The 26,208-nt window shown below is 42.9% G+C and overlaps 1 protein-coding gene across 1 annotated transcript in view; it reads left to right on the forward strand.

Annotated features, from left to right (window-relative positions):
* The window catches only part of LOC124711877 (cuticle protein 18.6-like), a 185,899-nt gene extending 163,288 nt beyond the window's left edge, over positions 1-22,611 (forward strand). The window contains exons 2-3 of the mRNA XM_047242116.1: positions 11,668-11,909; positions 22,130-22,611. Of these exons, the coding sequence (XP_047098072.1) occupies positions 11,668-11,909; positions 22,130-22,232 (345 nt within the window). The 3' untranslated portion in view covers positions 22,233-22,611. The remainder of the gene's footprint in view (positions 1-11,667; positions 11,910-22,129) is intronic.
* The last annotated feature ends 3,597 nt before the right edge of the window (positions 22,612-26,208 follow it).

A 26,208-nucleotide genomic window follows, 5' to 3' on the forward strand; every position in this document is an offset into this window, starting at 1 on the left:
TTTTATTTGTGCATATTATATAACTTATTTGTTGTGCTGAAATGATAAATATGTTGGAATAGAACAAATGCCTGCATATACTGGAGACGGGACTTGTTGTTGTTGTTGTGGTCTTCAGTCCTGAGACTGGTTTGATGCAGCTCTCCATGCTACTCTATCCTGTGCAAGCTTCTTCATCTCCCAGTACCTACTGCAACCTACATCCTTCTGAGTCTGCTTAGTGTATTGATCTCTTGGTCTCCCTCTACGATTTTTACCCTCCACGCTGCCCTCCAATGCTAAATTTGTGATCCCTTGATGCCTCAAGACATGTCCTACCAACCGATCCATTCTTCTAGTCAGGTTGTGCCACAAACTTCTCTTCTCCCCAATCCTATTCAATACCTCCTCATTAGTTACGTGATCTACCCACCTTATCTTCAGCATTCTTCTGTAGCACCACATTTCGAAAGCTTCTATTCTCTTCTTGTCCAAACTATTTATCGTCCATGTTTCACTTCCATACATGGCTACACTCCATACAAATACTTTCAGAAACGACTTCCTGACACTTAAATCTATACTCGATGTTAACAAATTTCTCTTCTTCAGAAACGATTTCCTTGTCATTGCCAGTCTACATTTTATATCCTCTCTACTTCGACCATCATCAGTTATTTTACTCCCTAAATAGCAAAACTCCTTTACTACTTTAAGTGTCTCATTTCCTAATCTAATCCCCTCAGCATCACCCGATTTAATTGACTACATTCCATTATCCTCGTTTTGCTTTTGTTGATGTTCATCTTATATCCTCCTTTCAAGACACTGTCCATTCCGTTCAACTGCTCTTCCAAGTCCTTTGCTGTCTCTGACAGAATTACAATGTCATCGGCGAACCTCAAAGTTTTTACTTCTTCTTCATGAATTTTAATACCTACTCCGAATTTTTCTTTTGTTTCCTTTACTGCTTGCTCAATATACAGATTGAATAACATCGGGGAGAGGCTACAACCCTGTCTTACTCCTTTCCCAACCTCTGCTTCCCTTTCATGCCCCTCGACTCTTATAACTGCCATCTGGTTTCTGTACAAATTGTAAATAGCCTTTCGCTCCCTGTATTTTACCCCTGCCACCTTCAGAAATTGAAAGAGAGTATTCCAGTCAACGTTGTCAAAAGTTTTATCTAAGTCTACAAATGCTAGAAACGTAGGTTTATTATCGGGATATTTTCACTATTTTCTTGAAGGGGAAAATGATGACGGCTGTAAACATACAACAAAACACACATATTGTGTTGATAAAAGTGTCAGTTGGCTGAACGAACTTGCAAAGAGGGAGGGAAACGTGTAGACGACATAGCTTAAGGCTCTTTACCGGAAACGCGATCCAGATCGGACGCGGCGCGCAGTGGCAGTCTGGTGGCCGTGATTACGCAACACAACTCCGCGTAGGTGCGTGGGCCGCGGCACGCATCTCTGCATGTGGGAGGCGGGTGGCAATTAAAGCCACGACCGTGGCAGTGACCTACGGATCTTTCGAAACCGCCCCCCACGGCCGCCGCCGCCGCCGCCAAGACGAAGCAGAAATACAGCCGCGGACGGCATGATTTGTCTCACCGCCTTCCTGGGCTTGGGCAACTCGGCGACCCGTGCTGTTGACCCCGCAGGCGGAAGAGCGAACAGCGGCAATCACACGGTGGCGGAGACGAGGTTTCGCCACGCTCCGCTGTGCGCGAGCGTAACTAAAGCCAACTGCCTCAGCGGCGACGGGAATATCGAGAGCGGATGCCCGGTCGGCAGGTAGGTGCTGCATCCACAGTTCGCTTGTAACTTGCAGCCGTTTGTTTTAGAAAGGTGAAGTAATCGGTGCGATCGCTATCCTGTCTTTTTACACGATAGCCACAATTACCTCAATTACGTAACTAAACTGGTGTACCTGTCGCTAAAACACCAGCTGCTCAGTTGGAAAGGGTGCCTTCGACAGGAATACAGAAAACAATTGTCGTATTTGTTAAATACTCTCTTTAAGCTATTGGGGGAGCGCTAAGTGAAAGCGAAAGGCGGCAGTGGCCGCGCTAACAGAGCAAGTGTTCCTCGTGTATATAGATACACAGCGCAACTGCTATGTGCGAAGTGTTGCATAACCGAACGGCGTAAAGCGTCTTCATCAAGCACCGTCATGTATAGCTCACCGTTGCATAAAACAGCTTCAGACTTTTGATTAGTCTACTTTACAAACGAGTTAGTGTGATAAAAAAGTTTACAAAAACTTTGAAATTATGTTTAATATTTATTTAAAGTCGTTAAGTGCTCTTATCCTCAAACACTGGATGACTATATTCTGGGAAATCTGAATTCCGTTTCAACCGAAAGCTAGTTTTCCACGCATCTCAACTTTTAGAAACATCATATCTGTTGAACTATGTGTCATAGAAACGTATAAATTTTCCATTTACAGTCAGTGGTATGAGTGAAGACTGTATCTAAAATGCGTTTAAGAAACAGATAATAAAAAACCAGTAAAATTTTACAACATCATGCTTCATGTCGCAATTTTACTGCATGAACAGCGAAAACGTAGCAAGAGATGAACATTTTTCCTTCCATCATATTGAGGGGCGTTGAGTGTGGAGGTGCGGGGGTGTCGGCGAGAAACGTAAGATTTGAAATTAGGTCTTAAGTTCGTTGGAAGTCGCTAACTGCTCTCGTTATCAAGCACTAAGTGAGTATATTCTGCGTAATTTGCACTTCGTTTAAAGAGAAAGTTGGTTTTTCACACATCTCAATATTTCTGACATCATATCAGCTGAAATGTTTGTTATCAGTTCATATAATTTTGCAGGCAAATTCAGTGGTATATGTGGATATTGTCCGCAAAATGCGTTGCGAATACAGTTTGTAGCAAAGAAATGATAAATTTAAACGTCACACCTGATGCGACGGTTTTACTTTATGAACAGCGAAAATGTAGTAAACGATAAACATTTTTCCTTTCATCGCTTTTGTGTGTCTGTGTGGAGGGGACGGGGTGGGGAGGGGCGAGGGGAGGGATCATGGACAGCGATAAAATATTTCTCAAAAGTTTGAAATTATGTGTAAAGGTTGTTGCAAGTCAATAACTGGTCTCATTCTCAACCACAAGATGAACACAGTTTGGGTATCTGCACGTAGTAAATTCCGCTGACTGCAGACAAATGCAAATTTTTTAACTGTAATATTTATCTTACTGCCTTGAACATTTCACATAAGAAATGGTTCAAATGGATCTGGGCACTATGAGACTTAACTTCTGAGGTCATCAGTCCCTCAGAACTACTTAAACCTAACTAAGGACATCACACACATCCATGCCCGAGGCAGGATTCGAACCTGCGATCGTAGCGGTCGCGCGGTTTCATATTGTAGCACCTAGAACCGCTCGGCCACCCCGGCCGGCCATTTCACTAAGGCTATATCTGTTAATGAGTAGATTACATCAGCATTTTTAATTTTTCAGTTCGGTCTCTATTTAGATGACATATTGAAAACCAGATTTTTGTTTTCCCTGAAAGTCATTAGAAAGGCAACCTGAGACTGGGTCCGGATTTCGTGCCCCAGATGTAGATGTTATACAGCGCTTGATATACATCTTTAGCTAATGGAGTATACTGATCTTCTGTAGTCGACATCACAAGGAAAAGTTAGTGTTGTGATGCACAAACCTGAAGATTTGGTTGCAGTCCTAATTTTGGAAAATACTTCTGTCTGTTTCTTGGTTGTTCCTTGGGGGCGAATTCACGTATTTAGATCCTAATCTGTGCTTCAGTACCCTATTGAAAACATTAACGTGGTTTCATTCTCCCCGTGCATTTCATCCCCAAAATTGCGAGGGGTTAGAGCTCGGCCGTGATTAGGGAATACCTTTAGGAGGCATCTCTGTTTAGTTGGAACACGAGGTTGACGCCCCTCCCACCACCCTTTTGAATCACACCCAGCATCTGTGCCTGCTGGAAAGAATGTTACCAATGGTATGTTTTCGCTGCTGGCACGCAATCCCTGCTTGTATCTGAGTGAATCTTCCTAAAAATGTCTACCAAAACGTCTTAAAAACGGTTACCAAACAAACTAATTCCTAACCTAAAGTCGTGTACAGTGCAGAACTCTGACTATACTGAATTATGTAAAGACTTAATATGATTTGTTCAACGTTTTATAAAAATTGAAACTAAATTCTCCTATAAAAACGAAATGCTACCCTCAATGTAACCTGACTTCTGAAGTAAATGCGCAACTAAACTTACAAACAAATTCCTGCCTTGAACTGTGTTTTCACTTGCCTCGTGTCCTAGAAAACAGTATTTACAGATTTCTTAAAAGCAGCGCACAGCATAAAGCAGGAAATTAGCGTTAAAAGCAACTCCTGAAAACGTCGTACCACAAAGTGCTATGTGCGTACGTACATAACAAACGGAATGAAGGGTGGGAATTTTAACTGATAAGAAATGGATTTTGACAAAATTCAAATGAAACTCCATATTCAAAAGTAATGCCTTAAAAATCAACTGAATGTTCACAGTAGTATCTACATGCCGTGACTTCAAGGAATATGCAAGGGGAATCTCATTTTCCTATCACAGCATTCCATATAACAATCCCATCTGAAATTCGTTACTATAATCTCAATAACACAAAACAGTCCAACTCGCTTACATGCTTACCTCCATCCCTCAACATTCGAAAATAACTCACAAATAATCTCCTTAGCTTCTCTCTCCATAAAAACATCAAAAATATTCATACTCCAACAGCATCATACTCGTATCACACTTATAAAGAAAATAAACTGACAATCCTTCAAAATATATCTGCTTGGTTGAAATGGCTCTGAGCACTATGGGACTTAACATCTATGGTCATCAGTCCCCTAGAACTTAGAACTACTTAAACCTAACTAACCTAAGGACATCACACAACACCCAGCCATCACGAGGCAGAGAAAATCCCTGACCCCGCCGGGAATCGATCCCGGGAACCCGGGCGTGAGAAGCGAGAACGCTACCGCACGACCACGAGATGCGGGCAATATATCTGTTACTCAACATTGAATGCGAGTAGCTTTGATAGCCCTTTCAGGCAGAGGCGATGCAAAAGTCGCAGATATTGTAGCAATTATCAAAGAGTACTCGCCTTCATGGTTTTGGTCTGCATGAGCTATGAATATCAGGCACAGAATTTACAGAGTGACCAAACTAATATGCATACCTCACACAGCTTGAGAAGGTTTCTCGATACTGGGAGTTCGGTGTTCAAATAGCAAGCTGAATGCGTTATTTTCGGAGGGGTGAAATGAAAACGGCAAAACTGTGACTATTGGCAATGAGAAGGAGGAAGAGGTACGGATTGTATCCTCTGTATACAGAATGTCCACACAACGTATGCTTCTACCAGTTATATCTAAAGCTCAAGTTTAATTGCAGAGCGCTTTTTCAGACAGTTGGAAATGTCACAACAAGCTTTTCACTAATTACGCTGTAGGAAATACTGCAACCAGCCACTATTTTTATAGAAATGATTTTATTGTAATGTTACTAACTTCGCGACTGAGCCTATCTTCAAACGATAGCGCTGATTTCTTAGCAGGTTTTATGTTTATGTCCTCATAAAAAGCTCTTTCTTACACATTACAAGAGACAGGTTTGTTCTCTTTTTCAGTCCATTCTGATCCATGGACTAAACTAAACCTTGTATTTAGTTCATTCAAGGAATAACATTGATTGAAAAGGAGAAACTAAAACAAAAACTAATCCTTGTGTTTTGTTCGCCTCATGGAGCAGCATGGATCGAAGAAGAGAACGAAATCTCATCTACATCTACATCATACTCCACAAACCACGTAATGGCGTGTGGCGGAGGGTACTTTCAGTACCACTATCTGATCCCTCCAACCTTGTTCCACTCGCGAATAGTGCGTGGGAAGAATGATTGTCGGTAAGCCTCTGTATGGGCTCTAATTTCTCGAATTTTCTCCTCGTGGCGAATACGCGAGAAGTATGAGGGAGGGAAGTAATATGTTGTTTGACTCCTCCTGAAAAGTGCTGTCCCGAAATTTCAATAGTAAATCTTTCCGTGATGCACAATGTCTCTCTTGTAACCTCTGCTAGTGGAGTTCGTTTAGCATCTCCGTAACGCTCTCTCGCCAGGTAATCGATCCCGTGACGAAACTCGCTGCTCTTCGTTGGATCTTCTCTGTCTCCTCTAACAGCCCTACCTGATAGTGATCCCAGGTAGATGAACAATACTCAATAATGGGGCGAACAATCGCCTTATAAGCCACTTCTTTCGTGGATGAGTTACATTTCCTTAAGGTTCTTCCGATGAATCTGAGTCTTGTGTCTGCTTTTCCCACTATCTGTTTTATATGGTCATTCCACTTAGGGTTGCTCTGGATAGTAACGCCTAGATACTTTACGGCAGACTCTGTATCCAGATGTTTATCATCAATAGTGTAGCTGTACAGTAGTGGATTTCTTTTCGTATGAATGAGCAGTATGTCACATCTATTTACGTTCAGTGTCAACTGCCAGTGTCTGCAACATTCATCAATCCTCTGCAGGTCGTTCTGCAAATTCTTACTATCTTCTGGCGTTGCTACTTTGGTATAGACAATCGCATCATCTGCGAATAGCCTTAAAGAGCATCCGACGCTTTCTCCTAGATCATTTATATATCTATTGTGATCAGCAAAGGTCCTCTCACACTTCCCTGTGGAATTCCGGACATTACCTTTATATCTTTCGATTTAGTCCCCTTAAGAGGAACGTGTTGAGTTCTATTTGCAAGAAAGTCTTGAATCAAATCGCAGTCTGCGATGTGAAAACGAGAGTTTTTCAAGAAGACAAAAACGTAGAAACTGCCAAGAAATCAATGCTGCCGTCTGACGATGCGCCCAGGCCCAAAACCAGAAACGGTACAATGAAATCATTTCTAAAAAAAACTCCTGGTTGGTTGCAGTATTTACTACTGCGTAATTTACGAAAACAACTATAATGCTCTCTAACGACAATGGATAAAATCAAACTTTTCGCTCTATCATAAGTATTGCTGAAACAGAAATAGTTAAAGAACTGAAAGTACGATACAACATGCAATTTTGTTCGAAGAGCGATTGTCTGATAATACAAACGGTGACCAAACAGTTGCCGTTCTAAGGCAGTACAATCAAGAATGGGAACGCCAATCAGGCCAAATCGCCGTGAGCACTGAGGCAATAATTCCACCGACGCACCAGAATGGAGATACCCATTTGGTAAAACACCGTGCCCTGCTGCGTGGAGAAGTTCGTAACTGTCTGCTGCGCATCGTCGTCCGATACAGATCGTGTCCTCTTCAAGGCTTTTTTTTTTTTTTTTTCTTGAGGTACCAAAGGCGCGATAATCGCTTGTGTAAAGGTAGGTCCATCGGGTGTGTGCTCGTCTTCAACTTGAGTTACCGTAACTTCCGCTTTTCGACATTTGCGATGTGGGGACGTGAGTTGTCGTTAAACAGCAGCGTCCCTTGTCGTACCAATCCATGACGGTGGACATGTTGCCCCATACACGTGCATTTCTCCGAGCGATGTCTGCCGTTGTTTGTCCTTGGTCAGCCAATGAAATAGTAAAAGAGTAACGGCACATTGGTCATTTTCAGACGCTTTTGGTAATAACGTTGCTACTGTTCACGTTTCAGCATCTCCCGCACTCGCACGTCGGAAATTCACAAATGCCACACTAATCCCTTGCCTACATGTCGGTGATTATATACCCACATCGGAGTCTCGCTGCGTTGCATGTACATTGCACCAACGCTCTCAGACGGAATCTTTTTGATAGCCGCTTACATTTCATCGTTTATTAGCTACATCTACTTCGGGTACTTAATCATACCAATATTTTACCGAGTAAAAGTAAAGTAAGTGAAACGGAAGCATGAATTTTTAACATTTGCTACATATAATACTATCCAAAGTGATGCAGTTGTGATGGTCTGCCTGATACTGATCTCAAGTAGATTCATATTCAGATAAGGCTGGACTAGATGTTTGTATAAAACCTTCACTAATAATTTTTGCTCTGTAAATTACTTCCCTATCTTACAACAGTCACTACTGTTTGCATATGATGCCTGACAGATGGAGTAACAAGCAGCAGTCTAATAACAGCATGGCTAGAAGCAGTAAATCAAAGTGCAAGTTTCGTGACGGGCGGCGATGGTCGCAGTTCTGAATACAAAAAAGCCTAACATCCCGAACCCGAGTTTCTCCCTGCATATACAGTGTTCAGATAACTTGCGCAAATGCAGCTGGGTGACGTCTTCGACATCCGCCGAAATTTCGATTGGTTTAACCACACGCCAATGATGGCCAACGTCAGGAATAATCAACTGTAAAATGCTTTTTTATTCCAGCCTCTGATCACAAATGAATTCTTTAGACGATGACCCGTTTCACTCTGCAATGACCATCCTCAGATCTTTTTTACACCATGTCCTAAAGTGATACGGCCATAATGGCATCGTCAAAACATATAAATATAATCAGCATAGCATCGTCACATAGATTTAAAATATGGTGTAGAATAGGCCACATCGTCCACATAGTGATTATTGCCAACTACTCTGATACGGCCATAATGGCATCGTCAAAACATATAAATATAATCAGCATAGCATCGTCACATAGATTTAAAATATGGTGTAGAATAGGCCACATCGTCCACATAGTGATTATTGCCAACTATGTGGACGATGTGGCCTATTCCACACCATATTTTAAATCTATGTGACGATGCTATGCTGATTATATTTATATGTTTTGACGATGCCATTATGGCCGTATCACTTTAGGACATGGTGTAAAAAAGATCTGAGGATGGTCATTGCAGAGTGAAACGGGTCATCGTCTAAAGAATTCATTTGTGATCAGAGACTGGAATAAAAAAGCATTTTACAGTATTGGATCACTGTTTGTACACGCGATTATGTCGCAGTTCGTGATAATGAACTGTGAATACTAATAACCAACTGATGAGGTAGCATCAACTACGTCCCTCTGATTTTTGAGAAGTGAAAGAGCAAGATTCCATGGGGAATTTAAGCAAAAGCCTCCATTTCATTCAAGAAGAGCACACAAACCTACTGACGGTACAAAACCTATTGGTCATCGGACAAAGAGACCAGTGGTGCATTCGCCGTGCCATTGTGGATCGCGCGCCTGCGTATCTTTCAGTGAGGACAAACGTGGTTGTAATGCGACTCGCCCTTTGACGTGGGTCCCCTGTTGCCCGTTGCACAACGTAGCGGACGTCTGCTGCTGTAGATGACAATGGTAGACCACCTCCTCTCACGCGTTTCGGAACGTCAACCAATGCTGTGAGCAAAGCCAAATTCCTGGTCTACTCGTCACACTTCATCCGTTTTCCAATTTTTTGTGAGGCTTCCCAGTCTAAAGTCATCCAGATGTTATCCCTGTTCTATTGTATAATGAAGAACGCCACCACAGTGCACCATAACTGCTCACTGACTGAGAAGCACTGCCTTTTGACGTTCCTTCTACTGCCTCGTGTTGCGTGGCAGTCTCATTTGACGCTATAGGTACGCTGACTTCACGCGATTTCACGTCCAGATTTCAGTACACGTCTGAGATACCTTTGGCAACACGCTCCCGCACTTTCATTCATTTCCACCTAGTAGTTAATATGCAGTGTTACCTTGTTACTTTAACTACTCTGAAGAGCCAAAGAAACTGGTATACCTGCCTAATATCGTGAAGGGCTCCCGCTGGCACACAGAAGTGCCGCAACACGATGTGGCATGGACTCGACTAATGTCTGAATTAGTACTGGAGGGAATCGACACCATGAACACTGCAGGGCTGCCCATAAATCTGTAAGTGTACGAGGGAGTGGAGATCTCTTCTGAACAGTAACTTGCAAGGTATCACAGATATGTTCAATAATGTTCATGTCTGGGGACTTTGGTGGACAGCGAAAAGTGATTAAAGTCAGAGGAGTATTCCTGGAGCCACTCTGTAGCAATTCAGGACTTTTGAGGTGTCGTTGAAATTGCCCATGTCCGTCGGAATGCACAATGGACATGAATGGATGCAGTTGATGAGACAGGATACTTATGTACGAGTCATCTGTCAGAGTCGTACCTAGACGTATCACACCAACTGCACACGCCCCACACTATTAAAGAGCGTCCATCAGCTTGAACAGTGCCCTGGTGACATGCAGGGTCCATGTATTCATGAGGTTGTCTCCATACGCTTCCATCCACTCGATACAATTTGAAACGAGACGCGTCCGACCAGGCAACATGTTTCCTCTCAACAGTCCAATGTCGGTATTGACGTACCCAGGCGAGGCGTAAAGCTTTGTGTCGGCAATCAAAGGTACATAAGTGGGCCTTCGCCTCCAAGAGCCCATATCGATGCCGTTTCGCTGAATGGTTCGCACGCTGACACTTGTTGATGGCACAGCATTGAAATCTACAGCAATTTGCGGTGACGTTCAACAATTCTGTTCTGTCGTCGTTGGTCTCGTTGTTGCAAGATCTTCTTCCGGCCGCAGCGATGATGGTGATGTTTTACCAGATTCCGGATATTCACGGCACACTCGTGAAATGGTCGTCCGGGAAAATCTCCATCTCTACCTCGGAGATGTTGTGCCCCATCACTCGTGCGCCGACTATAACACCACTGTCAAACTCACTTAAATCTTGATAAGCTTTCATTGTAGCAGCAGTAAGCGATCTAACAACTGCTCCAGACACTTGTCTATTTAGACGTTGCCGACCGCAGCGCCGTATTCTGCCTGTTTACATACCTCTATATTTGAATACGCATGCCTATACCAGCTTATTTGGTGCTTCAGTGTGTGGTATAATGAAGAAAACCCTCACGGTGCACCGTAAGTGCTCACTCACTGAGAAGGACTGCCTTTTGTCGTTCCTTCACCGAGCGAGGTGGCGCAGTGATTAGCACACTGGACTCGCATTCGGAAGGACGGCGGTTCAATCCTGCGTCCGGTCGTCCTGATTTAGGTTTCCCGTGATTTCCCTAAATCGCTGCAGGCAAATACCTGAATGGTTCCTTTGAAAGGGCATGGCCGACTCCCTTCCCCATCCTTCCCTAATGCGACGAGACCGATGACCTCGCTGTCTGGTCTCCTCCCCCAAACTACCCAAACAACCCCAACCGTTCCTTCAACTGCCTCGTGTTGCGGGCCCATGCCCATTTGGCGCTACAGTCATGATGACCTTAAGCGATTTGAGGTTCAGCTTTCTTTGAGCGACTGGGAGTTCTTTGGCAACACGCTCCCTCACATTCACTGATGTCCACCGAGTAGTTAATATGCTACGTCACTTTGTTATTTTAACTATCTCTTCTTTAAGCCTTGCAGAGCGTTGCAGGTAACGGTCAGTGTGTTTCCTTAAGGCAATATGCCGGGGCTTTGTCAGCCACATATTTTCGTCAGTCGAGGATTGGCGCGTGCAGTGAAGCGAGGAGCGATGGAGCAGTTTAAATGCTCCACTAAGACTCAGGGGGCTTGTTTGTTCTCCACAGTGTCACTATGGCCATTTGCATGCAACGAAGCTGTAGCGTAACCGTGCCCTGTGAAGATATTCACGTCGCAGTGACACTAAACCACGCTTTGCCGTGCTTGTGCAGTCGCCGACGCGGGCGTCGCCGCTGAGCCTGGCGGAGGGCAGCACGTCGTACCACGAGGTGGAGCCGCACGGGCCGGGCACGTACGCCTGGGGCTACGACGTGGAGGACGCCGCCACGGGCAACACGCACTTCCGCCAGGAGGAGCGACATGCCAACGGAACCGTCACCGGCAGCTACGGCCTCCTGCAGCCGGACGGCGTCGTCCGGGTCGTCCACTACGTCGCCGACGACGCGGGCTACAGGTGCGTCTCTTTGCCTTCCCCAGCCTCCTCCCACGTGTCACTTACTCCTCCGATGAAGCACAGTCGTCACAGACGGAGTTCACTCTTCAGCAGATTGTGCGCTGTTTTAAAACTTCGCTCGTAGAATGAAACTGTATACCAGAACAGGACTCGAACCCAGAACCTCGCCTTTCTCGGGCAGTGCTCTTGCCGACTGACTTATCCAGGCCGAAGTCACGATCCACCCTCACAGCGTTACTTGCACCAGCGCCTCTTTCCGAATTTCTAAACATCACATAAGCTGTGATTCTTCAATTTCTCCAGGCGTATTTCATGACGAAGTAAATCTCGGGTGAAAAGCCTGGTGTGAGTATACAAACGACTGTATCATCAAAGAGGCTATAGAGATCAGAGTAAGAAAACCTGAATTGAATCGTGACAGCGGCTATTCTCTTAACCAAGCGTTGGAACCAGCCATTACTCGGATTAAGGAGAAAATAGAAATATCCCAAAAACGTACTGACTTCGAGAGCAGGGGGAGGAACCTCCAAAACGCCGCCAGGAAACCTCCCTGGGCGCAGACCTACGAGGGAACACCCAGACGCTGTGCCACAAGTCGGGCGTCAAACCCCGGCGCGGATAGCCGAGAGAGCTCCCGCGGCGCGGACGGCGGAGGGAGCGCCCGAGGGAGGGGGGAGACTAATCTACATCTACATTTATACTCCGCAAGCCACCCAACGGTGTGTGGCGGAGGGCACTTTACGTGCCACTGTCATTACCTCCCTTTCCTGTTCCAGTCGCGTATGGTTCGCGGGAAGAACGACTGTCTGAAAGCCTCCGTGTGCGCTCTAATCTCTCTAATTTTACATTCGTGATCTCCTCGGGAGGTATAAGTAGGGGGAAGCAATATATTCGATACCTCATCCAGAAACGCACCCTCTCGAAACCTGGCGAGCAAGCTACACCGCGATGCAGAGCGCCTCTCTTGCAGAGTCTGCCACTTGAGTTTATTAAACATCTCCGTAACGCTATCACGGTTACCAAATAACCCTGCGACGAAACGCGCCGCTCTTCTTTGGATCTTCTCTATCTCCTCCGTCAAACCGATCTGGTACGGATCCCACACTGATGAGCAATACTCAAGTATAGGTCGAACGAGTGTTTTGTAAGCCACCTCCTTTGTTGATGGACTGATATATACCTCACGTCTGCCGTCCCTTGGCAGTACATCAGCACACCTGGAAACAAAGTCGATTGCCAAAATATTGTGTCCTTTGTACACTCACACCAGGCTGTTCAGCCGAGATTTATTTCGTCATCACATAAGTTCTCCCGCATGCTTTGCGCAATTCCTTCCTTACACAGGATGCACGTGAAATCAAAGGTTTCGGCTTCGTATCCCGATCTGGCACTCCGTTTTAGTCTGCCGGGAAGTCTCGTTAACCTGGTTTTTGCACTAATACAAGTTTATTGCGATAGCGTAGTAGAAGCTCCGGGGGTGTGGATACAGATACAAGCTGGTCGGGGTGGCCGAGCGGTTCTAGGTGCTACAGTCTGGAGCCGCGCGACCGCTACGGTCGCAGGTTCGCATCCTGCCTCGGGCATGGATATGTGTGATGTACTTAGGTTAGTTAGGTTTAAGTAGTTCTAAGTTCTAGGGGACTGATGACCTCAGAAGTTAAGTCCCATAGTGCTCAGAGCCATTTGAACCATACAGATACAATGACAACAATAGAACAGCAAAGTCGACTAAGCTGAAGAGGCATCTGATGCAGGGTAATTTCGAGCAACAACAGTCGGTAGCACAAATTCCAATACCACAATGATGAACGAGGCAACGAAGAGCAGTCCAAGCGAAACATATTTGTAGCCATTACCCTGTAACTGATGTAGGAAGAAGGTTTAGATAGCATCCACGGTAAACATATCACTTGTTATCAGCTATTTTTGGCTCGTTCTTAAAGGCTGACGGTGCAGTTCGAGCTCTGCCCCCTTGCACAGTCATCGACTTTTCAGCCAAATATCAGGCGAATTGACAGTGAGGCCAAGGGAGTCCCAAATGGTAATATTTCTGACGGCGTTTGAAGTTGCAGCATTGTGTCTTACAATCAAAGGGAATGTTCCGAAATCCATGGTCAGAAATACAGAGTTTGAACACATTTTTATTTTAATTGTGAGACAATAAATCCCATACAAAAATATGAAACTGTACTTCATATTTCTTTACGTCGATGACTTGCTCCATAGCTTAGCGTACATACGTCACTATCAACTGCAGGCGAATTTAGGATTTCGTACTTCTTTCTATGATGCCCGGCTTCGGTAATAGTACGTTTACTGAGTCGTTTGGTAGACGACTTCGATCCATTTACTGATAACCGGGGACAAAAACCTCTTGGAAGTTTTTATCAGACCGGTACACAGAATTTTACTTTAGCTCCGTTGAACGCTTCACACATGCCTCTCCTGACACTAATTTCGTCTTCGTTCATATCTCCCATTCAGCTACGTTTAAAACTGTGATGGATCTCTCTTTACTTTCGGAGCAGCGTTGTAATGCTTTTGTTGACAGACGGATGACCTTTCTCATCCCCCACAGTTTCACTTCGAACACGTCTGTATAAAGCGTAGCCCTATCGTACAGTACTATTAAGCTTCATCGATTTACACTGAACATTTTCTGTCCCAGATTCGAATGTTTGATGTTGAACGCTCACCTAATCTGAAACGTGTTTCTTCTCGCACTTACTAAGCAGATATTTCTTTCCATATTTCTGAACGTTCCTACTCACACCAGCAGCTAGTGATGTTATGATAGTCTTGTAATTAGATTCTTAATTATCCTTCTCTAGGTGGATAAATAATAGTTGGTAGGCGTGTTTTTACATCTGAAAGATGATGTCTGTTCAGATTTCGCGCCAATCAGGTAAGAGTGTCACTAGTAGCGTCACTGTGAGGATTCAAATCAGGTTTGTTTTAACTACACACTGTAACGGTCGAGAACGTTAGTTACCTTCGAGATAGGCCGTGGTGAATTGATGGCAGCCAAGAATGCGTTCAAGGCGACAAAGACGCCATTATCAACACCTCACTGAGCTTAAACGAGGTCGTGTAATAGGGCTACGAGAACATGTATGGTCCTTTTGCGACACTGCAGAAGGATTTGGCAGGAAGGTAGTCATTGTCCGTGTCTGCTGGCAGCCATGATCACAAGAATGCACTGTCACAAGAAAACAGAGCTCTGCACGACCACATGGCGCTACTAAGTGAGAAGAGCATCGTGTTTCGTGTATGGCTCTGGCACATCGTATTGCATTTGCAGCAGCAATTTGAGTAGCAGTTGGTACCAAAGTGACACAACCGACTGTTACAAATCGGTTATTTCAAGGATAGCTCCGAGTCAGGCGCCCTGTAGCGTACATTCGATTTGCCGCTTCAGTGGTGTCAGGCGAGACCTCATTGGAACACAGGATGGAGATCTGTTGTGTTTTCTGATGAAAGATTGTCTTGCTTTGGTGCCACTGATGGTCGCGTGTTGGTTATAAGGCGGTACGTCTCAGCTTGCTAGACACACTGGACCTACATCTGTAGTTGGGGTGCGATTTCGTATGACAGCAGGAGTACTCTCGTCGTTATACCACGCACCCTGACTGCCAATTTGTATGTCAGTCTGATGATTCGACCTAATGTGTGTCACTCATGAATAGCATTCCAGGTGATTGTTTCCAAACAGTGTAAGCTCGCCGCCATACCGCTGTTGCAATCCGAAATGCTCTACAATGTGTCGACATTTAGCTTCACCTACTCGATTGTCTTCAGTCGAGCACATATGGGACATTATCGGACAACAACTACAGCGTCATCCACAACCAACATTAACACAAACTTACATCCGGCACCTATGCAACACAATGCATGCACGTTTGCATGCTTGCATTCAACATTCTGGCGATTACACCGATTATTAATGTACCAGAATTTCACATTTGCAATGGCCTATCGCGCGCTTAGATTAACGTAGGATCTTGCAATGTTAATTACTTAAATATGTTAAAAAAATGGTTCAAATGGCTGTGAGCACTATGGGACTTAACATCTATGGTCATCAGTCCTCTAGAACTTAGAACTACTTAAACCTAACTAACCTAAGGACAGCACACAACACCCAGTCATCACGAGGCAGATAATTAAATATGTTACCTAGACCTATGTAATCCCGACATTTCATTACTCTACATCAATTACTTTTTGGTGATGCGGCTTTTTTCCGTCAGTGTATTTGGGAGCGGATTTCCAGTACCTGAATTTGCCTTACAACTAAGAAAAATGTCCCGAAAACATCTGTCGGAATAGGGGGATGAAACTACATTTAATTTTATTCTATAACAATGTATCTCAAGTTAAAAAATTGAAAACTCTGTGTATAAGTATGAATCATTGTTTATACATGTACAGAGCAAAGTGTTGCTCGCGGTGCAGCTGGCGGTGTTCTATGAGTTGCCGATGCACCCACCATTACCAGAGGGATTTCCAGCGACGCGCAGTGAGAGTAGCACTTATGACACGCCTGGAATTCGCACAAGCTACGCCTACGGTAGCGTGCGATTATTTCGAGCTACAATTCGCTGTCCGCTGAGAACGCTAAATTAACTTTTAGCTGTCTCTGGACAAGAATGGGGGAAGATATGCGCATTATCCGACTCGGTGCCGAAGGTCTCTAACATCAGTTTCAGCAGTGACACTTGACTCGGTAGCGACAGCTTACAATCCAAGAGGTGGCAGAAATTTTTGTCGTCCGTAATGAGCTAGCTTCGGAAGGGGAGGTTGTTGAAGCAAGTTTCTGATCACCAAGCTACGTGGCAGTATCCTGTATTAAATTCCGCCTTTTCCACAGTGTCTAATGTTGTGAGGACGTATGTCACTGTTGTTCGTGATCCGCTGGTCGGTTGGGGCATTAAACTGCGTGGCCACTACGAGGTATGATTGGAAAGTTTTAAGTATGGGCTTCTAATTGTACAATGGTGGCACATACATGCTACTGTGGTGCATATCCTTCAAAATAGTCGCCTTCGCACCGAACACACAGACTCCAACGGTGTTTCCACTTTTGGAAACGTTCCTGGAAATTTTTTTCCTGAAGTGTGTTAAGGACGCTCTCCGTGTTTCGTGTTTGCCTGGATATCTTCAATCGAATCAAATCGCTTCCCTTTCAGTGAAAATTCCAGTTTAAGAAACATGTAGAAGTCTGCAGAGGCCAAATCCTTGGAATATGGCGGTTGTGGAAGCACTGGAAATTTGAATTTGGTCACAAATTCAACGATGGAGAAGGCACGATGCGCCGGAGCATTGTCGTGGTGTAGCACCCAACTCCTGTTTTTCCACAATGCAGGCCTTTTCTTCTGCACCTTTTCACGCAAACGCTCAAGGACACATTTGTAATATTCCTGGGTGTCTGTCGTCCAGGGGTAAATTCGTGATACACAATACCAGTAGAATCGAAAAAAATCACCAACACTGTCATCACCTTCGACCGACTTTGCCATGCTTTTCTCGGTCGTTGTGAACCTAGAGTCTTCCACTGCGAAGACTGCACTTTGGTTTCAGAACCATATCCATATAGCCACGATTCGTCACCTGTATTTACCCTATTTAACATACCTGGGTCATTTTTAGTGTGATTAATCAGTTCTTGGCACACTTCAAGCCAGTATTGTCTCCGGTCATTTGACAACACTTTTGGAATTAATTTCGCGGACACTCGACACCTGTTCAGATCTTCAGTTAAAGTTGCCTGAACTGCATAGAAACTTAAATGAAGTTCATCAGCCATCTCCATAATTGCAATCTACGATCAGAGAGCACTAAGTCATGAACTTTCTCAACATTTTCATTCGTTTTTGAGGTGGAAGGAAGACCGGACCGTGATTCATCTTCAAATCACTCGCGGCCGTTTTTAAATCTGTTGAACCTGACAAAAACATTTGACTGGCTCATACAGTTATTTCCAAATGATGTCTTTAATAGTTTGTAAGTCTCAGAAGCTGAGTTCCCGGTTTTACAACAAAATTTCACACAAACTCGTTGCTCCATTTTTACGTACATTTTCGCGCAGACAGAATCCGGCAACAAGCCCTAACAGGCCCGCACTCAACCAGCTACCACAACAAACTCAATAAAGAAAACGCAGGTTCCTGTCAGAAGGCGTTCAAGGACAAGGCAATGACTCACTCCCACCCTCCGTGTACCTGCCCGCCAAACCAGTAATCAGTAGCGGATCCATTCTTAAAACTTTCCAATCACATCTCATCCTATTTCATCGATATCATAGCACTAAGTTTCCCATGCTCTCATTACAATCAACTACATTCGACATGTACAGCCACTTGTTGCGAAGGAAAGGTACTGATGTGTACGAAAAAAGAAAAGCTTTACAATCAGAACACCGCTGTGCCTCACCAACACTTTGGAAGAATGGGACCTCTCCCACGTCGCCGTCATGCTCGCCGACGATGATCATCCGTGGCAGTGTAGAACCCCGATTCATCGCTGAGGCCAAAGTGACGCCATTCGTCAGCAGTCCGTGTTTCCCGGTTGCGGCAACACTACAAACGCAGGTGTTTGTCTTGTGGCGTTAACAGTAGCGTCGCATGGGCCTGTAATTCCCTACCGCCGCCTGCTGCCAGTCCCTGACCAATGGTGCGGGATCACACAGAACGCTGCAGGGCGTCAATTAGGCGATCTCGGATGGAAGACGCGGGGTTTGTAGAGGTTTCAATGTGCATGGTGTAAAATACGGTGTTACTCTCTTATGGGCACATACGTGGTCGACCGGAATCTTATCGACGTGTTTACTTGCTCTCACGTTCCCATTCAGGCCAACACCGGTCCACTGTCACATCCGAATGCTCCGCAAATCGCATATGCACGATGTCACTAGTCAGCCAATTGGAGATCCACAATGAAGTCTCTTCCAAACTTTGTTAGTTGCTGATAACGCTGTCTCACACCAGTGACGGAAAGGTAGTAAATCAATTAAAATAGTCCGACAGAGGCTCAAATGGCTTTGAGCACTATGGGACTCAACTTCTGAGGTCATTAGTCCCCTAGAACTTAGAACTAGTTAAACCTAACGAACCTAAGGACATCACACTCATCCATGCCCGAGGCAGGATTCGAACCTGCGGCCGTAGGGGTCTCGCGGTTCCAGACTGCAGCGCCTAGAACCGCACGGCCACTTCGGCCGACGTCCGACAGAGAAAAAGGAGAGTGTACCTGATTTCATACCATCATGATAATGTATACATTATGTGAATGAACTTGGCCTTTTTCTAACAGCGCTCTGTCTTACAGGGAACCCCTTGAATGAGAGGTTGCATGTTGAATGCTTAATAAGGCTCATTTGAAGGTGTTCTCTTAAAGTTGCAACAGGCAAAATATTAGCTACTAGTGACTCACCATGTGCATAAGGAAGGTTACAGAAAATTGGTGTCCAGGATGTATGTATTACGCAGAATGGACATCGTCGACATTCAAGAAATGTTCAAAACAAACCATTCACTTGCACATGAACACCGAACTAAGACTGGCGCGCCACAGTGATCACAAAGGTTCGTACTAACAAGAGCGAACTCCATAGGCGTTGCAAAACATGCAGGACTTTCAGGTAGGAATCCACTCTAAAAACAATGCGTGTAGAACCATATTAGTGTAACGAGTTGATGTGAACTGATGGAATGTGACGGTATGCAACGTAATGCGAAATAATACATCGTGAAGTTTATAGTGAAACAGACTATCCTTTAAGGTGTACTTGCGGGTGGTGCGATAGTATATTTTTTAGCAAGGAGACTGAATTTGTCCTGTGGTTCCAGGTCGAATGGACTACAATGTCACGTACTTTTCAGGGTTTGCTCTAAATGAGTATAATTTTTATACGCAGACCAGGATTCAAGTAAAAGCAGTTTATTTTGGACAGATATAGGCCAAAAGCAGTGCTCATACCGTAGTTATAGTTCTCTTGTGCCCATTTTTCCACTCTTTCTTATAGTTGCGCAAATATTCCCTGCTGTCCTTGCAAGACCCCGAACTTCTTGTAGCACAATAAATAACCTTCCAGCCAATTTACCATTCAGATTAACAATTGGCAGAATTGTATACGAATGCGTTAAGGCATTGAGTTTAGTTGCTCTTGATACGACTATCTTGGTACTTCTAATTTGCAGGGTACCTTTCATACGCACTTCCTTTTCAAATCCCGACTGGTCGGAGTGGGAAAAAGTTCCTTACTGACCGATGGGATGAGTTTGTTTATCTCAGCAACAAATTGTCGGGCCGTTTCCGCAGTTTGCTGTGCATGGTCAAGTTAACGCATTGTCTGAAATTTCGTTCTCATACAACTTCCAATTCTTTAGTACTGTTCAAAGTTATGCAACCACCCACTCCCTCCCTTGAAATCACTGTAATCTACTTCTCGTGCAGTTTTATGTACATAACGCAGTAGGTCACTATCATGCACATCCTGCAAATTGTGTCGACCATCCTTGAAAAACGCAAACACTTGTTTTTGTAAGAAGTGCTCCTTGTCCTCCCTTGAATATCCGTAGTTTTTTTGATGCACTACACGGTCTTATTGCTGTGGACTTACTCGTATCTGTTCATAATTATTTTTTTTACTATGCTGTGGATGATCTTTCATTTACGTAATTATGTTCAGTACTTGCTCCTTCGATTACGATTTGTCCTTTACTGTGTTTCACTGGAGGCGGGATTTGTGCCTCCCCGTCTAACAATGATGATTAATTACATGGCTCGACACTTGTTTCAGTATCACTTTCAATTGTTAACCACATATCGTCATTATTGTACTCCTCATTTACATTGTCAGCACAGTCGACCATATACAACACCATATATTCCACTGACTCATATTACAGACACGGTAATATGCCACTTCTTTCGCACTGCGGAATTCCTAGGGGTTCCTATCTGGCGAAATGTCAACGTCGGTAACTGTTGTTGTATATGTATTGCCATCGTAGACAATATGTGGGCAGTCGAATGCCGTAAAGATCACTAGCCTTTTGAGAGCTCGCACACAATGGGCTCCTTGATAGTTCGCTGGATAAATACACAGGTAATTCCCAGTGTCAACAACAATAAATGCATAAAACTGGATATATGTGGACTATGTCCTATTCTAGTGTGGAATTATATCAGTCTGGAACCATTATCCTAGCATATGTTCAAGAAATAGCAATTCATAGTTTGGTATTCTTTGGCGAACTGTTTACAAGTCCAGTATTTATTCTGGTATAACCTGCAGGCTTCTTGTGTTTGTTAAGCATCAATACTATTCGGAACTCTTGTAGTATTACTGTGTCAATTTTTTATAGTATTATTCTATTCATTTTATTATCTACTTCTACCAAGCGTTATTTTCACTGTACCAAAACAGTGTCTTTGTCTTCTTTATTTAAATATTTCGTTAAGTGTGTGTGTGTGTGTGTGTGTGTGTGTGTGTGTGTGTAAGTGTGTGTGTGTGTGTGTGTAAGTGTGTATATGTACATTTTATATTTGTGCAATGGGTACGACGTTACAATTATGGAAATAATCGGAAAGGCACCAAGACGAATCTGCAAAGTCACAAAGCTTTCTAAAATTCATAGTGTCATTCAATCAGGACGCTTCATTCTATAATCACTAAGCTGTAAATTATGTCTATACACTTGGAAAGCTCATGACTTTTCTAATAATATGAGGTAGCATCATATCTCACATGTAAGTCGGGAGAAGGAAATGGGTACTTTAGGACCATTATCAAACATAGCTTTAATGGAATCTGAATAGTCAACTAAAGCATGTCACAGTGCGTATTCCTTAAAAATAGTTTATGAGATCAAGAAAAGTCAACCAATCAGCTACTTTCCAGTTCGGAACACCAATAAGCTGGGACAGGGTGACGTCAAGGAATAAGTTTCACTGCGGTCAGTGGTTCTACTTGGAGAAGATATTACAAAAATGTCCGAATACCAGCGAATTAAGAAACTCAGGTTACATGCTGGTGAAAGTGTGAATTGGGGTGTTTTCTACGTATCTGAAAGTATTATCGATACAGATTAATCCACATTTAAGTGTTGAAAAGATTCTTCTGTAGTCGAGTAACTTTTTCTGTTGAGCGAAAAAACCAGACGTATTATTATGCAGGTAATGACGTTCTGTGATGCTGAGCCACTTTGTTTCAGGTCGAGGACGGAGTATCGCCAAACCAGAAGTCGCACGTCGCTACCCAGCCCGTACCCTAGTCTCTTCAGCGCTGAAAATTACGTCTTCACAAACCAAGTGTAATGCTTTTCATCACGACAGACCATATTCATCTTAGTGCCGTAACGGACAAGCTTCCTGTAACAACTACAGCAAATCTTTTAGTTATTGTGGGACTCTAATCACGTTACAGTCTCTTTGTGGAGAGGTGTAATGGCTTTAACTAAACAACGCTGAGAACATATCGCACACGCGGAGACAAGAAACAGATGAAGCTCTTTATTTACTCAGTACAAATTAGGCTTAACGTTGTCGTCAGTGATAAATCACGGTACTCGTCTTCATCAAACATAAAAACGTTCAAACTGTAAGAATAATTCAGCTGATTCTTATATTTATTTTGTTATTTATTATTTAAATTTTTTATTTCAGAGCTTAATAAAAAATAAATACACTAAAATTTGAATTTGATGATTTGTTATTTCATCTTCAAATCCTTAGCACATTTAGGTGGTTCCAGCATCCGTCAGTTATTGCACTTATCGAACTTCTCTTTATTATGAATGCAGTGCTTCTCAAATTTTCGGGGCACAGTAGTACCTCTGGCTGTAGTTACATTGTTTCGATGTGATGGAGATATCCGTCAAATAAGACATTACATAAATATCACGTACTGCTCGAATAAAAATACTATTATGAGTTTAATTTATTTACATTACGCAGCATTACATCACATTCCAAGGGTTCTATGGCGATGGGTCCTGTGATATGGAGAGAAGTCAAGGATGCACATTGTATTTACATCCTGTAAAATAAAATAACTCAGTATAATTAAATATTATAGTTTTACAGTGTTAATATTATTCATAAAATGTCTGAAATAGTCTGAACTACTAATGTTAAGAACCACCGTGAAGATTTGGCTAACTGAAAGTTTTTAATAATCTACAGCTTCGTAATTTAACCATGTAATTTAAACGCAAGCCTTTAATGACATTAAACGCTTCCAATAGAAAAACATTAAAGAAGAAGCATGTATCTATATACATGATGGAATGTCGTTGTTTATTTAAGTCTTTAGGCTACATTACCTCACAGCCAGGATTATGTATGGGAAGTTCCGTTTGGACATTATTTTGTATGATACTTTAACAAAGATTAAATCCGCTGTCGTTCTAATGCAGTCCTACATTGTATGTCTGTCTTCGTCAGGACTTCAACAAATTAATTATGTAATTTAAAGTGATACAAAAAATCAGAAACACTTATGGGAAGAGCAGTCACTCTTGAAATCATCTATCTTGTGCGCACATCTGCTTTGTGCATGATAGAACGATATTTTAGTCTCGATAACAACTTGCAGAATCAGAAATTTTTGCATTAAATACAAGTAAATGTAAGTTTTAAGAAAGGCCATGTCTGATATAATAAATTATTTTCTTCTTTTATTTACTGGATGACAGCCACAGGCTTTAATTACACAAATACTGATTTCAGCTCTAAGTCATGATTATAGAGTAATCTAAATACCGGAAATCACATAAGTAAAACTGGTGATAGTCGTCAAGTAGACAAAAGAAGAAAAGAGGAAATAATATGTTATTCCATGTAAATGAGTAATATCCAGGTTGCATCAAAAATTAAGCAGTTGGTCATACTGGCTACGAATTTATTTATTTAAAGCATTGCCGGTTGCGAGAAATTCCAGTTACTCTTCAGGCGATACATGGTGTTCACATAACAGCTGAGCACGAAATCTTCACATAAACTGGTCGTAGTAACTTCTAGATCCTGCTTGAATTTCAAAACTGTGGTGCAATTTCATCCGTCCACAGTAGATGATGTTTAACTCTGTCAAACCATCGCCGTCTCTAACAGCGTTGTATTCATTTGTGCTGCTTTAAACTCTTACCATTCCTGATTTCCCCATTAAAAGCAGATTTCAGAATTAACTTTCAAATCGCTGTAATGAATCTGTATTAGTTGGAACTAATCTTTCCAAACACCCTCCTTTGCTAAATCGTTAATACTTTCAGTGCAAGAGATGTAAAACAGCCTTACGACGGGTGTCCCAGTAATAAAACATTTGAGATTCACAGATCCTATAACAAACAACACTGTAACAATCTACTGGCTAATTTTCTAGGCAGTGGAACGGCTCAAAAACTGCCAGCTTGTAGGGGGAAGAACAACAACCGATACAAGTACAGCTGAAATGCACGGAGGTACAAAATGCCTAATTAGAGAAGAGGCAACGCTTTATTCTTGAAATCAGTGCTTCATCTATATAGACAAAATCTGACGTATGTAGAAGCTATGAATTTATTCTGAAGCCATTTGTTACAGGCAGTAATGACGCAGGAAACTGAAGGAAACGCTCTGTACAGATTGCCAGAACAAACATGATTGCCGAACAGCTTCGTATCTCATTGTGTAGGCGTCCAGTCTCGTAGCTTTTTATGTACGTTATTACACCAGGTGCTCTCAAATTATGATAACATCCTTCTGACCATGAGGAATTTGAAAATGTTCTGCGTAGCTGTCGCTAAATTGGTAACGCAATATCGCCCACTTCCTACTTATTACGAAACAGCACAATTATTATGAAACAGTGTCTGCTCGACGTATAAAGTACTTCCAAGATGTTTGCTCGTTAGGTCCGATGTCTGTGGCGCTCCCTGTTAAGTGCGGAGTCCTGTTCACGGACGATACTTCAAGCTGCGTGGGCAGCGCATTGTAAATGATACTTGTCCTTCCTCGCTACATGTTTCGCACATGCGGTAACATCGTCAAGGGGATGATTCATACAGGGATGGTCGTCGTGACAGGTATCATACAGTCACTCTGACGCAATTAGCATAAACAATTCTGGGGTCGGACTTCAACAGAAAAATATTCGAGAAATATCACGGCTCTTTCAGTGTAACCAAAGAAATGAAATCCTTGTGCACAATACTTAATTTTATCATCGCTTAAATCCATATACGACATGTTCCAGCTCTCATAATTATTCCTGCATCAGTCCGAGCACAGACACTGTATGCAGAGTGGGCTCCACATAGCAGCAGGGAATACAGAAATCGACAGGGTACTGAGATTACTCGTTTGTATAGATTTTACTACTGACGACAGCGACAGAGAATTGTTTTTTATGACTGAAGAGTCCACGGAAAAGAAAGGGATGAATCTCATTTCGTACAGTTTTCGCGACAGGAAACAGAAACTTTCAAGATTACAAAATATACTTAAAATTTTCCTGTCGATTATAACCAGTATAATTATGGTTCCAAATTTAATGTTCGTACAAGAAATACATTAGAAAAAAACAAACAGCCGTAATTATACGGTAAAAAGACAAAACATGCAGAGAAAGTACATCTTTACCACGAAATGGGAACTTCTTTTTGCTGGTCTTTGATTTTCGTCCAATATGTGGTAGGCTGGAATGAAAACTTCTTCCATATTGGCCTCAAAACGGTTTAAGTTTTTGAAGGTCTGCGTACATTTCATAAGATTTATTGGAAAAACAATCTTGATTTATTTACAACAAGCTTCATATTACAAAACACTTACAATTATATGTTCGTTGAGGCTGTAAGAAGTCGTCAGATCCCTGCGGTTGATACTCAGGTTTGACGTATACTTGCAGACTAACAGAACGTTCCAAATCTTTTGGTGTCCAGGCTCCATTGTAGGTAACCCTGTACGTGAACAACTTATCGTCTTTCACAACCAGAGCTTCTCTGAGCGGTCGTATCTTGAAAGAACACTTCTGTTTGTAGCATACTTTTAAAAAGGTAGCCTAATATCGTGTAATTTCTTCTTGAACAGGAATGGTTTTGTAAAGCTTTCGCTTCACTCTTGCGGTTTCAAAAGCATTAACCCAGTCTTTGGTAATTCTGTAACAGTTTTCTTTTTTATCAAAGCAAAGTTTTTATCACTTTCCAAGTAACAGTGTTCTCTTATTGGAAATATTAGTTTGACCCTATCTAATCTCTTAATGGTGCGAACGAGATAGTGAAGGTATTAGAACACAGCGTAGTTATATTTTATCTCAGCA

This window comes from Schistocerca piceifrons, chromosome 8 (assembly GCF_021461385.2).
Source record: "Schistocerca piceifrons isolate TAMUIC-IGC-003096 chromosome 8, iqSchPice1.1, whole genome shotgun sequence".
Lineage (NCBI taxonomy): Eukaryota > Metazoa > Arthropoda > Insecta > Orthoptera > Acrididae > Schistocerca > Schistocerca piceifrons.